At 40.4% G+C, this 14874-nt stretch overlaps 1 protein-coding gene across 3 annotated transcripts in view; it reads right to left on the reverse strand.

Moving 5' to 3' along the window:
• peak1 (pseudopodium-enriched atypical kinase 1) overlaps positions 1 to 14874 on the reverse strand; it is a 93003-nt gene that overhangs the window by 4792 nt on the left and 73337 nt on the right. For all 3 annotated transcript variants that reach the window (XM_016668823.1, XM_016668821.1, XM_016668822.1), the window contains 2 exons: positions 9988 to 10229; positions 2909 to 3726 (listed from right to left, as the gene is read on the reverse strand). In XM_016668823.1, coding sequence (XP_016524309.1) covers positions 2909 to 3726; positions 9988 to 10229 — 1060 coding nt within the window. The remainder of the gene's footprint in view (positions 1 to 2908; positions 3727 to 9987; positions 10230 to 14874) is intronic.

Consider the following 14874-nt stretch of genomic DNA (forward strand, 5'->3'; position numbering starts at 1 on the left):
ATTTATGCATAAATTGTTAGTTATGCATAAAGTGAAAAAAAAAGTAGAAAGCAGTTTTCAGAAAGAGCAACAAGAACGTCTTAGATCACAGTGGACGTCTACATCAGGAGGCAAACTGTAAAGTTTTCAACCATACCTTGAAGGAAATTACTCAAATTCAGTTTGATGATTATAAAAGCAAAAATTTAATCCAAAATGGTGCAGTACATAACATTTCATAACTGAAGGGGGATGGTGCTCTTACATATTGAAGTACGATGGAGCAGCGATCTCCACTATGTCTCTGCTGAAATGCGTCATGACAGAGACGAGGAAAAAAAAAGAGCAAGACGAGCAACTGTGGAAAATCACATAACCAACTTTAAAACTGTGTGAAGAGCACTTACCCAGAGTTAGGAGAATTAATGAGGGTTCTGGTGCTCAGGAATGGTCAGCCAAACAACAACAATAACAAAAAAAGTCTCCCAGAGCCAAAAGCGTAATGGTCTGTGAGATTACCAGAAGCAGAGGGATGCCTCTGAGCAGCAGCAAATGGCTTTTTAATTCTGCAAGAAGAAAAACCTCAGCTACTGGAAAAAATTAGCTGTAATAAAGCACAGAGTAAATTTATTTCCCTTAACTTGTTCATTTGATTGTTTTTAGGGAAGCACAACGTTTTAACATGTCAGTCACGGTTTGATAAGTAAAACTGGGTTGATATAAGTAGTTATGTTTTTTCCTCCTTGTTCCCATTTGAGAATATATTTCTTAAATGAAGCAGTGTGGTTGTTTTTTCACAGTGTCAAAATGGTAGAGAAATATATATACTTATATATATATTAGAGATACAGCAAATGATCATTTTAGAAATCAGTTAATTGCTTAATCAGATAAAAAAAAAATTTTTTTATTGAACCACTGAATCACAAGATAAAGTTTTTTTTTCTCTTAAATGAAAAATTTGACTAGTTTTTATATAGTTTTGGCTTAATTGCTGTTCTGAGTGTGTTATTCTTTCACCAAATGGTCTTTTTTTGAGTCTGCATAATCCAGTTAATTAATTGCTTTCTAAATTAGTTTTCAATTATTTAAATAAGCGATTCATCATGACAAATCTTAAGTCTTATACGTCAAGCTGCCAACAAGTCCATGGAGATTTTATTCACACACCAGCCAGCATAACTTTCTAACTCTGAGTGTGTCTGAATCGGTTTTAACGAGAAATGTGTAAAGGTTTCAAGCTTTAGCGAAGGGAAACTGGCATGTTGGTGCTTGTTTGTGCTCTGCTGCTTCTGCCAGCCTTGTTTTATACAACACAAGAGTGAATTCAGGCCTGGAAAGGCAAAACTTTGAAGTCCGGTCAAACTCAGAAAGTATTTTATGAATAGTGCAGCGTCTACTTTAACTCTTTAAACTCTACCAGCCGCTGCAACCTTTTAGTCTGTACACACACACACCCACGCACGCACACACGTGAACGCACAGGTTTTATTGCACAAGAACGTTTCCTCAGGGCTCAAAGTTTAAGTGGCAGCACTGTTAGGTAAACACCTTCCTGTGCTTCTGTGGAGGAAGTGGGAGGAGTTGACATCAAACAAATGAAACACGAGGACGTCTCAAGGCAGCCACCACCGGACACAGGATTCTCTTCAAATTCCCTGCTGGTGTCAAAGCAAACACTCCTTCTAATCACCGTTTAGCAGGAGAATCAGACGTTACATGGAGCATTTAGGGATTATGTTATTAACTGGAGTATTACGGTGTGTAATTCAGGATCACTTTTATTTATTAGGTATAATTAAACCAACATCATGAAGCTCATTTATAGAGGCGTTCAAAGACATTCACACCCTTGAACTTTTTCAAACTTTGTCCTGTTAACTATGATGTATTCTGCTGGCATTTTCTGTGGCAGACCAGCACAAAGCAGAACATAATCGTGACAAAGAAAAATATGAATTTTAAAACCAGTCTTCTTGAATCCTCTTTTGAGAGATTTGCAGCTGCCGGTCTTTAAGGAGTTTTGGATATTCTTACTTCATAGGCAGCCCCAAATGAGGATCAACAAAACTTTTTTAAGTTTTGTCACATATTCACAGTTGGTTTCTGGACTGTGAATGGGCCATTCTAACCCATGAATCTGCTTTGATCTAAATCAAGGGTCTCAAATTCCTGTCCTTGGGGCTGGTTGGTGTCTGGCAGCTTTTAGATGTCTGAATCAAATATTTAGGTCATTAGCCAGATTCTGTTAGAAGGCTGAGGAGGTATGACCCAAACTATAGTTGAAGGCTGTGTATTTAGGGTTTCTATCTGACTGGACACTGAATCAAAACCTCAGTTGTGCATCATTTGAAGCCTCTAACAGGTTTTTACCTGGATTGTCCATTGCTCAGGTCATAACGTTCCAGACTCTTCACAGTCCCTCACATTTATTAAATACTAAATACTTTAAATACTAAAGATCACTATGAAATTAGTTGACATAGTGGGCAAGATTTAAATGTGGAAGCTTTATATTACAGAGTACAACAGAAAGGGGGCAGAGATAAGAGGGGAAGACAAAGAGAAGAGGATGCAGCAAAGGAACTGAGAATGGGACTCGAACAGGACAGTGGCACTGAGGTATTTAGCCATTTATCATTGCAATAATATGACAAATGTGAAAAAGTTCAAGACGTATGCCTTCAAGGAGCTGTACCTCTACCATTCATTCATGAGTTTATCAAAGAGTGCCAAGGGTCAAACCTTTTTTTTACTAAACTATTCAAACCACCTTAACCTTATACCAGGTTAATAATAAACCTGGTATAAGGTTAATAATAAACCTGGTATAAGGTTAATAATATACCTGGTATAAGGTTTATTATACCAGGTTAATAATAAACCTGGTATAAGGATAAGGTGATCAGCAAAACTACCTGACGCTCACCTTGATGGCGTAGTTGACCAGTGGGTCCTTGGCGTAAGAGGCGGTGTAGTAGACAGCGTCCCCTGCCTCACAGCACGGTTTGCCGGTGGTCAACCTGAAGTGTGACCAGCTGTCAGTGCCAAATCGAAGGTGGTCCTTCTGGCCGGCCATGAAGCGGTCCTCGCATTTCGACGCCAACTTCCGTAGGGTGTCCATGTGAAGTCCCCGGATCCTGCCCACCACCTCATCCCAGCTGTCCAGCCCCCTGTAAAGAGCGGGTCTGTGTGGTTTGGAGGTCCCTCCGCCAGCGGCTCCACGGCCCGCGGTCCGACCCCGTCCGCCCAGAGACTCTGTGCTTGGGAAGACCCTCTTGTCCCTGCCAGAGGTAGCGACTGGTGTGGAAGCGGTAGGCGGGGAGCTGAGAGCGGACACGCTGTTAGTCAGGCGACCCTTGCTTGCGGCTGCGGAGGCGGATGATCTCTCCAAAGAGTCACCACTCTCCTGGTCGTGAGCTCGGTGTGGCTCGGAGCTCAGAGAGGAGCTCTGGCTAGCCGTCTCCCAGGTAGAGTCCAGGTCATACAGAGGGTTGGCCACGCTCAGGTTGGTGCCGCCCGGTTTAGCCTCTGCCCGGGGTCGGAGGGCTCCCTGGCTGGGCTCTTTGACCCCGAGGCTGGGTTCAGTGCTGGAGCGAGGGACAACCTTCTTGGGCAGAGGCGGCGGTGTGGCTTTAGATGCTGGCTGCTCCGCAGAGCCGTCAAGCTCCATGGAGGACAAAGTGTCGTTGGAGGCCTTGAGGTTCCGTGGCTGTTTCAGTGGGATCATATTGGCACGTGATTGACCTGCAGGAAGAGAAAGATGAGTTTTTAAATGTCTGAAAGGTCGAGCTCCTCAGGTGTCAAAGGTTACCTTTTGGTTTATCATAAATCTGGGGGTTTAGCAACTCGTGGGGAATTTAGCAACAACTATAAAGGGCCTTTTTGATACACTTCTACGAGTCAAACAGTTTTATTTTTTTTGCAACCCATTAATATGTGAAAATCCTTACCTGAAGACTTTAAAATAAAAGTAACACTAAAGATTGTGCCCTTTGCATGACAAGTATTTAAAAAAAGGACAGGGTTCATAAGGTCACAGACCAACACCAGCACTGATTTAACTCCACAGGGAACTCCCTGTTTTCCTAGAGGATAATAATGCAAGACTGGACAGAGACAGAAAATGACCATTCCAGTCAACTGCTGCTCTGGAGATTTACTGATCCCATCAGAGTGGTCCGGGCATCCGATTTAGCAAATCATTCCCCCCCACTGTATAAGATGCTACTGATTACAAACTCAGGATGAGCAACTCCTCACGTGGAAGTCACGCTGCCGTCGCCTTAGGGATGTAGTCAAAGTGTTTGGACAGAGCAGTCGGGATGAAGTAAATGAGTCTCCATAATCCTCCCTAGAAGGAATAGATTTAATGTGTTCCTCCAGCAATCTGCGGTAATCCGTTCAAGGAAGCAGACGTCTCCCTTGTCCAGTCGCAGGGATCTTCTGTTGTGACTCAACTGAATTACATAACTTAATGTGTTGCTATGATTAAACCAAATTAATTTAATGGTATAACTTAATTTTTTTATTTACTACATCTAAACTAGGCATTTACATGTTGTGAAAAAAGTAAATAGCGAGAATAATGAGATGAGGAAGTTTTTAGGAGTTTCCGAGGTTTGCAAGTATTAAGGTTACAATGCCTTTAACAAATTTGGGAAAGCCCGCAGCAGGGACATGCTGAGTTAGACGGAGGAATGTGGCACACCTGTGGATGTATTTTTAAGCCAACAAACTTTCTGCTCCTTTTTGTGTCATCATGGTAAAAATCTAAAGATATTGGGTAAGTTAAATAATTGTGGACCTCCACATCTCCAGTTTGTCCTTGGGTACAGTTTCTAGAAGTCTGGAGTGCCAGGTTTATCTGTTTTAATTTAAGTACATGCAATTATAAAAGCACAGAAAACTCCAGCCATCGTAATCTTCAGGAAGAAGATGGGTTTTGTGTCCCATAGTACTAATCGGGGGAATAAAACAAAAGGCTTTGTGAAGATGCTAGCCTAAAGGTGTTAGCAGAGCCACTGACAGAGGTGTCACTGTGTCACTGACAGATGACACAGCGACACACTAACAATGGCTGAAAGGCCGCTCAGCAAGGAAGAAGCAATAAAACATGCGTTACTGCGAGTGTCTTCAGGGACAAAAACATTAATCTTAAGAGACATGTACTGACGTCTGATGAAACTAAAATGTAAGTTTTTGGCCAAAATCATTGTTTGGAGGAAAATGGGGGATATTTACAAGCTTTAGAGCAGAATCTAATCTGTGGGATGATTTGCAACATCATGTCTTGTGGGAGTTGTTCTGCAGAAACGGACTGCTGGACTTCACAGAAAGACGGCGTCATGAAGAAAAACATGAAGGGCAAATATTGAAGCAACAAGTGAGGACGTTAGCCAGGAAGCTAAATCTTGAATGTAAATGGCTCTTGTTACATTTGTTGCAAAGTGGCTTAAGAAACAAAGCAACAAAATGTGTTTTGGACTGAACATGTCTGACTCAAACGTTTCTATAAAACATTGGAGAAATGTGTGTAGACTTATTTAATGAAATAAAAAGAAATGATCTCTTATTATCCTGGCATTTAGCAAATAGAAATTTGGCAATCCCAACGGACCTAAAATAGTAATATAAAAGTGATATAAAAAAGAAAAAAGGGTTATGTATTTTTTCAATAAAATGCATGCATTTTAATAAAAACAGTTTTTATCAGACTATCATCAAAAATTTTCAAAGAAATTTCCTTTAAATTTATAGAAGGCAGTGGGTAAAAAAATAAAAAATAAAAAATAAAAAATCGGTTTCAATGTTTTGTGTTGCTCGCTTTCATCTCTACAGATTCAGATTTTTAAGATATAAAACTCTGATACATTCCATACTTCTAATTTTGTTCCAACTAATTGGGGAAAGCTATCGACGTAACAAAGTGATTTAAGCTTCGGCAGATTTGAAACAACAAAGCTGAGGTGGGAGGTTCCTGGTGGTAAGACTGACAGATGACAGAAGAAACAGAGATGAACACCAGGAGACGAGAGCAAGTAAAACAAGCCTACCTCAGTTCCACTAACAGTTTTCAGCTAACGCCGCGCAGCAGCTGAGCAGGGAGGCGGAGGGAAACACTCTTCTCTGCTCCCATCTCCAGAGTCTGTGCGGAGTCGCTGGTGGAAACGGCCAACTCTCCCACCAGCGCCGAGTGAGGCGGCGAGCGCTCTGCCTCCTCCTGCCTGATGCTCTGATTAAACCTCAACTTGGTGCAGAGTGAGGGAGACGCTCGCATGCGTGCGCCCTCCCCGCCGCCAAGCAGAGATGATGCGCTCTGGAAAGTTTCTCGTTAGACCAAGAGTCTCTCACTCTCCTGCCGCATCTCTCATTAGCAGCGTGTAGCAAAGTAAAAATAAGCTGCAGGCAGCAGCTCATCAGATGACATCCAGGGAGCTTTTAACACAATCCCAACACATCGAACCACCACAACAAGTGCGCGCACTCCGAGCTTCACAAACACAAACGCTGCTCACACGCGTTTAAAGTCTAATTAGCAAGTAGCGCAGAACACCAAACATATTTAGTCCCTGATGAGTCATTTAACAGAAAGAGAGAGACCCACGTGCCAGCATGTGCAATGAGAAGCGCCTCACTAATGTTTCTGCTCCACAATACCCACACTCTCCTTTCTGTCTGTCACATTGTTTCTATTCCTCGTTTTGTTTCGCACAGCCTGATCGCGGCCCGATGCTTTCCCTCTCACACCAGAGCTTCATGTTTCAGGAGGCCAGCAGCACCTGCCAGCTTCACTGAAGCAATGATCTGCTCTTTGTGCTTCGACAGGCTCTAGTGCTGCCGTCTCTTTTACACATTAACAGCTGTGCTCACATCACATTCTGCCTAAATAGATAAATAAAACTCAAAGCTTAGCGATTGTTTTAGCCATCCAGGGTTCTGACGATGAATCGGATAATAAAAGTGGCACATTCTGCAGATTTTTTTTATTTAATCACTTGAGCCTTTTTATACAGTATTTAAAAAAATGATGCAAATAAACAAGTAATTAAATTCCTTTCTTTAATAAAAAAAAGGATTTTATTGTCTAAAATGCAATAAAACAGTATTCCCTTAGTGAACGCCTGATCATTTGTAGCAAAGTGTGCATTTTGCAGCTAAAAAAACACTTCTAATAATGTGAAAAGCTCAGCCTTCCTGCTTGATTTAACATCAATACAGCGTAGGGCTAATCTTTTGGAAATTTTTGGACTAATCAATTAATAATTGGATAGATGTTTTTTTTTTTTCTTTACAAAATTCAAACTGGATCAAGCTAAAACTTTGCCACTGGAGGAGTTCTGTGTAAAACATATTTATAAACTTTTTTTTTTAATATATAAGGCAACATGTATGTCGTTCAGTGAAGTTTTGGCTCAATTGTGTTGTTTTTTCAGCAAGTGGCATTTTTTGAGACTTCAGTCAACGATTAATCGATTGCTAAATTAGTTGACAATTATTTCTAGACTTATGCTGGAAGAGTTCACTTTCCTGTGAATCCTTAATATTTAATTTTATAACAATTGTTTTGAGAAATTGCTTTAAATGAGATCTGAATGGAGCTGACCCACTTTCTGACACCTGTGACGAGGGAATCCTTGTAGAAACACCCATTTCCTCTGACATCTTCAGTTTTATAAATTCAAACTGATCCAGGATCATATGTCATAATTAAGCCTGACAATATAGCATGACAAACAGCTGCATATCAATTGGAGCCTGAGCCATCATGCGTCATTTCCTGTCACTTGAATTCTGTGTTTGACAAACTTCCTGTGGCCATATTCTCCTTTTACCTGTCATTTTTAAACAGAAGTTAACAGGAACTCCTTCACAGCTTTGCTTCCCTTAAGCATTATCTAATCTATGTAATTGTTACAGGGCTTACAGATAATAATAGACCTTTTATCATCACCATGGAGATGATTACCGGCCATTTTGGATACTTTACAATGATTACATAATCAGTTTTCAATTTTCTTCCATCTCTTTCTGGTTCTGATTTCAGTTTAAACGCATGATGTGCGTTTCTGCACATTTCTATCAACTGCACCAATCAACTCTCTAAATAAACTCACAGTCTGAATTTTTATATAAATGCAGAAATGCTGTATTCTGCTAATCCCTGAAATATTGATGCGATTTGTCAGCACAGGGGCATTGCATACCGTCTGTACTAAGACTAACGTTTTAGTTTAGACTGCAGTTTTTCTCATCCTTCTTCCCTCTGGCGAGGAAAGAAGGATGATGGTGAAAATGGAGGCTTTGCTGGAGAGACAAGCACTGAGGACCAGCTGTGAGAGCTGAGCTCATAGGTCTGTGTGCCTGGTGACAGACGACAAAGTCAGGAAAAAATGTAAGATCAATAAACAGACCGTGACATTATTATAACAACTTGACTCATGTTTATCGCTGAAGATCTTTCGACATTGAAATCTGGGCATTCCAGTCTGTTCTGCTCCTCTGCTAAAACCGAATCCATGTGTCTGTGCACTGATGGTCAGCTGGCTGAAAGAAGGCCTCCACACTTTTCTACAAAACAGACAATTCCAACTGATCTGGAAAAATCATTCCCATTTATGGAAAAACACTAAATTAAGAGGAAACTGAAATTACATATGACTCATGTTAAGGTTCTGCTAAAGTTGGAAATATACTGAATGAATGCTGACTGACTATTTGATCTGAAAAATCCAATAATCAACCAGCACTTATCAGATTGCTACTTAAAAAAAGATGTTTATTCTGTGTCCAGGCAACAGCAGTAAAATAAAAATAAATAAATGTCAGCTGACACTATCATAGATGTGGTAATCAGCTTGTTGTTGTTTCAGCAGCAGCAGGAACAAGTGTTGCTTCTAACACCGGATCGTTATGAGAAGCTGCAGCTTCAACTTCAGCACCAGTTGGGATGAATATAAAGCAGGTCAATATCCTGCATTAATGAGCCTCTCAGCTTTTTTTATCCTCTCTCTTTTTTTTTTACTCTTTCCCTTGCAAGCAGGCCACCTGATGGCTTTTCATCACATCCGTTTTTATAACCCTGGGCTTTAATATCCGTATCCGACCAGAGGATTAGGATCACAGCACAAAGACGTCACTGTAATTACTGTCAGATTAAACCTGAGCACAGCAATAATGCAAGCAGCAACCCTGCGGTCAGTCGTACAGTACATTATGCATGGTCCGAGCCAGGTGGAGCGTGACTGAGCATGGGTACAGATAATGTGCTGCAAATCATATTTACAAAGGTGATAACGGTCAAAACTGAATCTTTTTTTTTTTACGTGCTCATTACTGTAAAATATAGCTGAAGGTTTCAATTATCACTGTGATTATGTAAGAACCAGATGTTTATGAACTGGAGCTCCCAGGTGATTTAGGAAGGAATAACTTCCAAGAAGAATAGTGCTGAAGCTGGAGAAAAGTAAAATAAAAGACACAAAAACTGATATCGTCACCTACTGGGTTTCTGCAGGTTTCACCAACTCAAATTTTAGACTTATTAAGACGATTACAAATGGGATTTAAGACCAGTCTCCTCGGAAATGTATAGATTGTATTCAGCCAACAGGAGATAAATTTGCACTCATCCATGATAGATGCAAAAAGCCAACTAGCTAGCTACAACGTGGATGTTAGCAACGAGTAGCTCGGGAGCCTCAACCGTCTCGAGATGTCAAGATGTCTGAGTGCGACTCAAACTTCTGCCTGACAGAAAAGTCTAGTGAAAAACAAAAATACAGGCTATTACATTAAATAGAATAAATAGTTTTGCCATGACAAAATTTAAGACCTGTGATTATTATACTAAAGTCCAACTTACATATTAAACTGAATTGAAGACAATTTAAGGCTTTAATTTTACTTATATAAATTTTAGACTTATTAAGAAATGCTACAGATGAGCCACAGAGGATAAGACAGTATTTTTGTTGGTTAAATCCCCCCCTTATGAGCCATTCTTACCTAGGTTGCTGTAGGTGGCGCTGCACCAGCTGGGCGAAGGAGAGTGGGAGTGATGAGAGTGATTCCCATCGTCCTCCGGCTCTCCGAGGCTGGCGCTGCCCTCGCTGGCGGTGACAGTCGGGGCGGCCTGGTTGGCGTGGCCCTCGTGGGCGTCCCCGAACACCAGCCCCAGATTCACTCTGGCAGGCAGAGGGATGACCCTCGGCAGCTCCCGCTCCCTGGCATGGCTGGCCGACACCTGGCTGCACATGACAGAGAGGGAGGGACTGCTATTAATGTAGCAACGTGCCAAACTTCAGCTTCATTGAACCCGAAATCACATGCCTCTGATCTAATTTTTGTTGTCGTTTTCTTTAATAGTTAGTTTACTTTTGACAAGGATTCTGTCCTCAAATAATAATAAATGCTGCTATTTAGAAAAACAAAACAAAAGAGCAAAGACAGCTGCTGTTGAATTATAATCAAGCTCCTTTCTCGTTATTCAACAAGTTACCCTAGTTAGTTTTTTTTTTTTTTTAACTCTTAAATCAGTGTTTCACCTCTCTACATCTACCTCAGCACGCTGTGGACTGGAGTGATGAAAGCTTCTGAAATGTGAAGTGGTTTTCTAGGCAATGACACACATGAAGGCAGGAACAAGATGCATTGATGAGGGAAAGTAGGTCACTGTGGAGTGTGGTGATGCCGTGTAGGAAAAGCAAGAACAGGTACTTAACTTTGATCAGAAATGTTTGGGAAGAAGTGGAAAACTTTTTGAAACTTCTACAACAGCAGGAAGCAGATGTAAACGAAGTGGAACAGAAGATTGATCAATTAATGAAAGCTGATCTGACGTAGTTAGTGGAGATGTGGGTCATGTTTCAGGCTGACGGGACACTTCCAGCCACTCAGTGACTTCCCTAAGGCTGCTTATAATTCTTAACTAGGATTCAGTATTTGCTAATTCATCTGTTGGCAGATTTCTCCAACTAGTCAAGCATTTTTTTCATAGAGTATATCTAAAACATTTGAAAGAAAATGCAGCCTGAGAAGCTAAAACACCTCCCTGCAATGCTACTGAAAGGCAAAGCTCTTGGCTGCCAATAGCTTACATTTATTTTCCTTAAATAGCTGCCATTTAGAAGCCCAAGTATTTGGTCTAATTGATATGTTCAAGACTTCTTCTTTAACGTATTGATGTGGAAAACTGCTCTGTTTTCTAAACAGGAGCTATGTTCGACCATTTTTAGCCAGCAGGAACTTAAAAACAGAACAAGTGTGTCGTCTTCCCAGCCGTGGTGTCGTCACATCATAAGTACAGTAACAGATACAGGTTACTGTAACTATTCTGTAACCATTTATACTTCATATCATTCTAGCTTTCCTGAATCCGACTTGCGTTTTTTAAAAGTAAAGACAAAAACATGGCCGGAAGTGTAAAAAGCTCCCAAAAAGTTAATTCCCCCCCCGCCGGCTTATGGGAAGGGCACATTAATAATTACATCCTAAACCATGTGTCACTTCCTGTATCATTTTTCATCAGAGGTACCGTAGTACATTTGATGCAGAATGACACTAATGCGACTCATGGAATGAAGACAGGTAAAAGTTCCCAAAAGTACTCACATCAAGACACAAACCCAGCTCCGTTCAGCTTTATCTACATTAACACATAGCACTTCCAGTCAGCCAGTAAAACTGTCTTAGTTTTTCTAGATTTACCTTTAAAAGCCTCTCATTTTGACACATGCATGTCAGAAAAAAGAAAAACCTGTTGCAACAGTTCAGCTTCTGACCGACCTATTCTGCCTTTATCCTCAGCAGACACTGAGTCTGACAAAAACACCTCTCATCTGGCATGTTTCAGATGTGTTCCTGCAGGCCATGAAACGACCAGAGTCTCTGAAAGACAGCCGATCAACGCAAAGCGACACTTTGGCTCTTTGCAGGATCCTACCGTTGAAAAGGGGAGTGATCACAAAACGGTGAGTGAGATTGTTGAAGAAACAAAATAAAGCAAAATAAAGCTGTAAATTACTGGCATTTGTTGTGCTGCTGTCAATAAATATGTTCAATTTCCCCTTAGATTCTTCCTTTTTCTTTTGGAAGCAAACAGCAAAACCGGGTTCTGCACTGAGCTGAAATATTAATGATTTACAAAAAGCCATAAACCCGCCTGATAGGTGAGGTTTCCATACGTTCATTCTGTTCGACACAAAACATTCAGAGTGGATACACATCTTCACAGGCCCTTGACACAATGAATACCTTCATGGCTGCTACACACTTCAATGTCAGGACCTGACTTGTCCAGACAGCACGAAGCAGCCTCGGAGCGCTTCTCTCCTTCTCAGAACTCTGGTGCCAATGTCCAGAAATGTAAAAATAAAATAAGACAAAGGAAACTTTCCTTCTTCCCAGCTATGTCAACACTGCCACACATGGCCAAGTTGCCTTCAAAGGTGTGTAAAAAGATAAGGATGACAAGTTCTTACCCACTGTACTGGCTCACACAGCTTCCCATAGGAAAACTCGGAATGACAAGGCAGGAGAAATCACATTCTATGTCAAACACGAAGGAAGAAGACACTTTTCCTACAAGTCTTCTTTTCTCGTCTTCTTCTTAGTCTCTCCCTCTTTGAATGCTCTTACCTGTCTAAGGTAAAGTGTGTTGGCCAGCCCTGAAGAGCACGCCCACCGTTCGCCAATAAAACGTGATTAGAAGGGAAAAAAAAAAAATCTCCTGAGTTAACTCTTTGTTTCCCAACCAAAACAATGTGACCGGTCTGTTTTTACTTTTAGAAAGCCACAAAATGAGCCACTTTCTTCTCTGATAGAGAAGTTCAGTTTCGTGTTGGGAAGTAAAATGTAACTATTAGAGTGATAATTTAAAAAGGGATGCAACAATATAAAATCACAAAACTAAGACTTTATGAGTCAAGTACTGAATTACAGAAACTAAGGATAGGACAAAACATGAATGTGATTGTTCATGAATACTTAACATTCCTTGAGGGAAGGTCAAGGACAGCGGTTTTGCAACAACCCTAATTCAATACTGATTAAGCTAGTTACTAAACTCAAAATGTCTCTGTTGATTTAGGCTTTTCTTCTACAATCGATGTCCGAGTATTTGAAGAACCTCACACCAACCACAGGTTATTTTCATGCACACTGCTTGGCAAAAGTAAAGTAACAAATCTGGGTTTTCTCTGACTATGTAATGATTTACTAAAAGCAATAAATCTACCTGAGAGGTCACTAAATGACTGAAGAATAAAACGGTTTGGCTGAGGTAGCTTTAGCTTTTGGAGGCTAGTCTTCGTTAGCTCTGGCATAGTCAAGAAGTGTAGACTGCCTCATCCAGGACATCATTGGTGAGTGAGTAAAGAGTAATACTGATGATATTTAGTGTGTTACTTTACCTCACCTCAATGTTTTCATGCATACATGGCATTACTGTCATTCATTTTAATGAAATATCAGACTAGAAGACAGTATATGAAAGTGCTATCAATGGACCTCGCCTATTTAAATCACCTACTCGTGGATTTTTCTGTGGAATGTAACTCCAGATTATTTGTTGAAAATGCATCTTTTTTTGTAGAGGATGAGTAAACTATTTGAAAGATAATGCAGTGTAGGAAGCTGAAATACCGACGCACAATATTACTTCACACACTATTGACTGGCGTTTGCAAAGCAGGCAATTCGCGCTGCTTTGGAAACGTAGCGTGATTGGCTGAACGCCCAAGAGGACGAATAACAAACAACGTGGATGTTAACTTCTGTGGCAGTGCCAAGACTGTTTCCCCTGTGCGAATTAATGCATACGAAGGTATATTTGGTGTTTGAACTATTAAAACAAGCTATTATATACATTTTAAATGGAGTCACCAGATATTTTTGGATTTTACAGCATACCCGACTTCAGCAACAGTCAGATGATATGATATAAATAGCATAACGAAGACGAATTTGATCTTTGTATCTTCATTACGACATAAAAAAAAGAAGTCATGAGCTACCTACCTGCGAGGTAGATTTATGGCTTTTTCTTTACACTGTTTTATGGCTTTTTTTTTGGCAAAGTTGTGACTGGTTATGAAGAAATTAATATACTGAAAATCCCGGAGAAAAGAAAAGACGACAACAGCTGCAGCTAGTTGAAGAGGAAAAAACAGAAAAGTCTGAAACCCGACAGAATGAGGCCGAGCTTTTGACAGGATTGAGGAGTGAAATATTTCCTGGCCTTGGGCTCAAAGCAAAGTGAGTACTAGGACAGCAAAATTAGACAAAACAAAGAAAAGGATGCAGAGCAGCTTGAACACAACCCTGACCGTTTGCAACATGTCAGGGAGGCAAACGTAAAAAAAAGAGAGAGAAAAACAGGGCAAAGTTCAGGCTGAATTTAAAAAGGAGAGATCAGGTCAAATGAGCAAGTTCTGAAGAAGGACTGAAGATAATTTTGACATATGAAAATATGAACTGCAAGTTAATTAGATGAGGAAATGAAAGTTTTCTTGAACGATATGTCAAGATTTGTCAGATTACACGCTACACAGCCATGGTGCTTGATCACATCAGATATATCATCAAATATTAATTCCAATTCTAGAAAAGTTAAACTTTAAAGCAATCATCAGTGTTTGAATGTGTGCATAAAGGGGCGAATAACTGACTTGCAGCTGTAATTGCAGGAAAAAGCCGCATCTACAAATCATTGACTCAGAGAAGGCTGAATACAGACTTTACAATTATGTAAAAGTTTGTAGTTGTAACTTGACAAAATGTGAAAATGTTGAAATGCTGTGAAATTTTTTCAAGGTACTGTAGATGTGTGTTGGTCGTTCTTTCTGATAGTAAATATTTAAAAAGCAGGACATAAGACGTGCTATGTTTGGAGCA

Source organism: Poecilia formosa, unplaced genomic scaffold, assembly GCF_000485575.1.
Source record: "Poecilia formosa unplaced genomic scaffold, Poecilia_formosa-5.1.2 Scaffold17, whole genome shotgun sequence".
In the NCBI taxonomy this organism is placed as follows: domain Eukaryota; kingdom Metazoa; phylum Chordata; class Actinopteri; order Cyprinodontiformes; family Poeciliidae; genus Poecilia; species Poecilia formosa.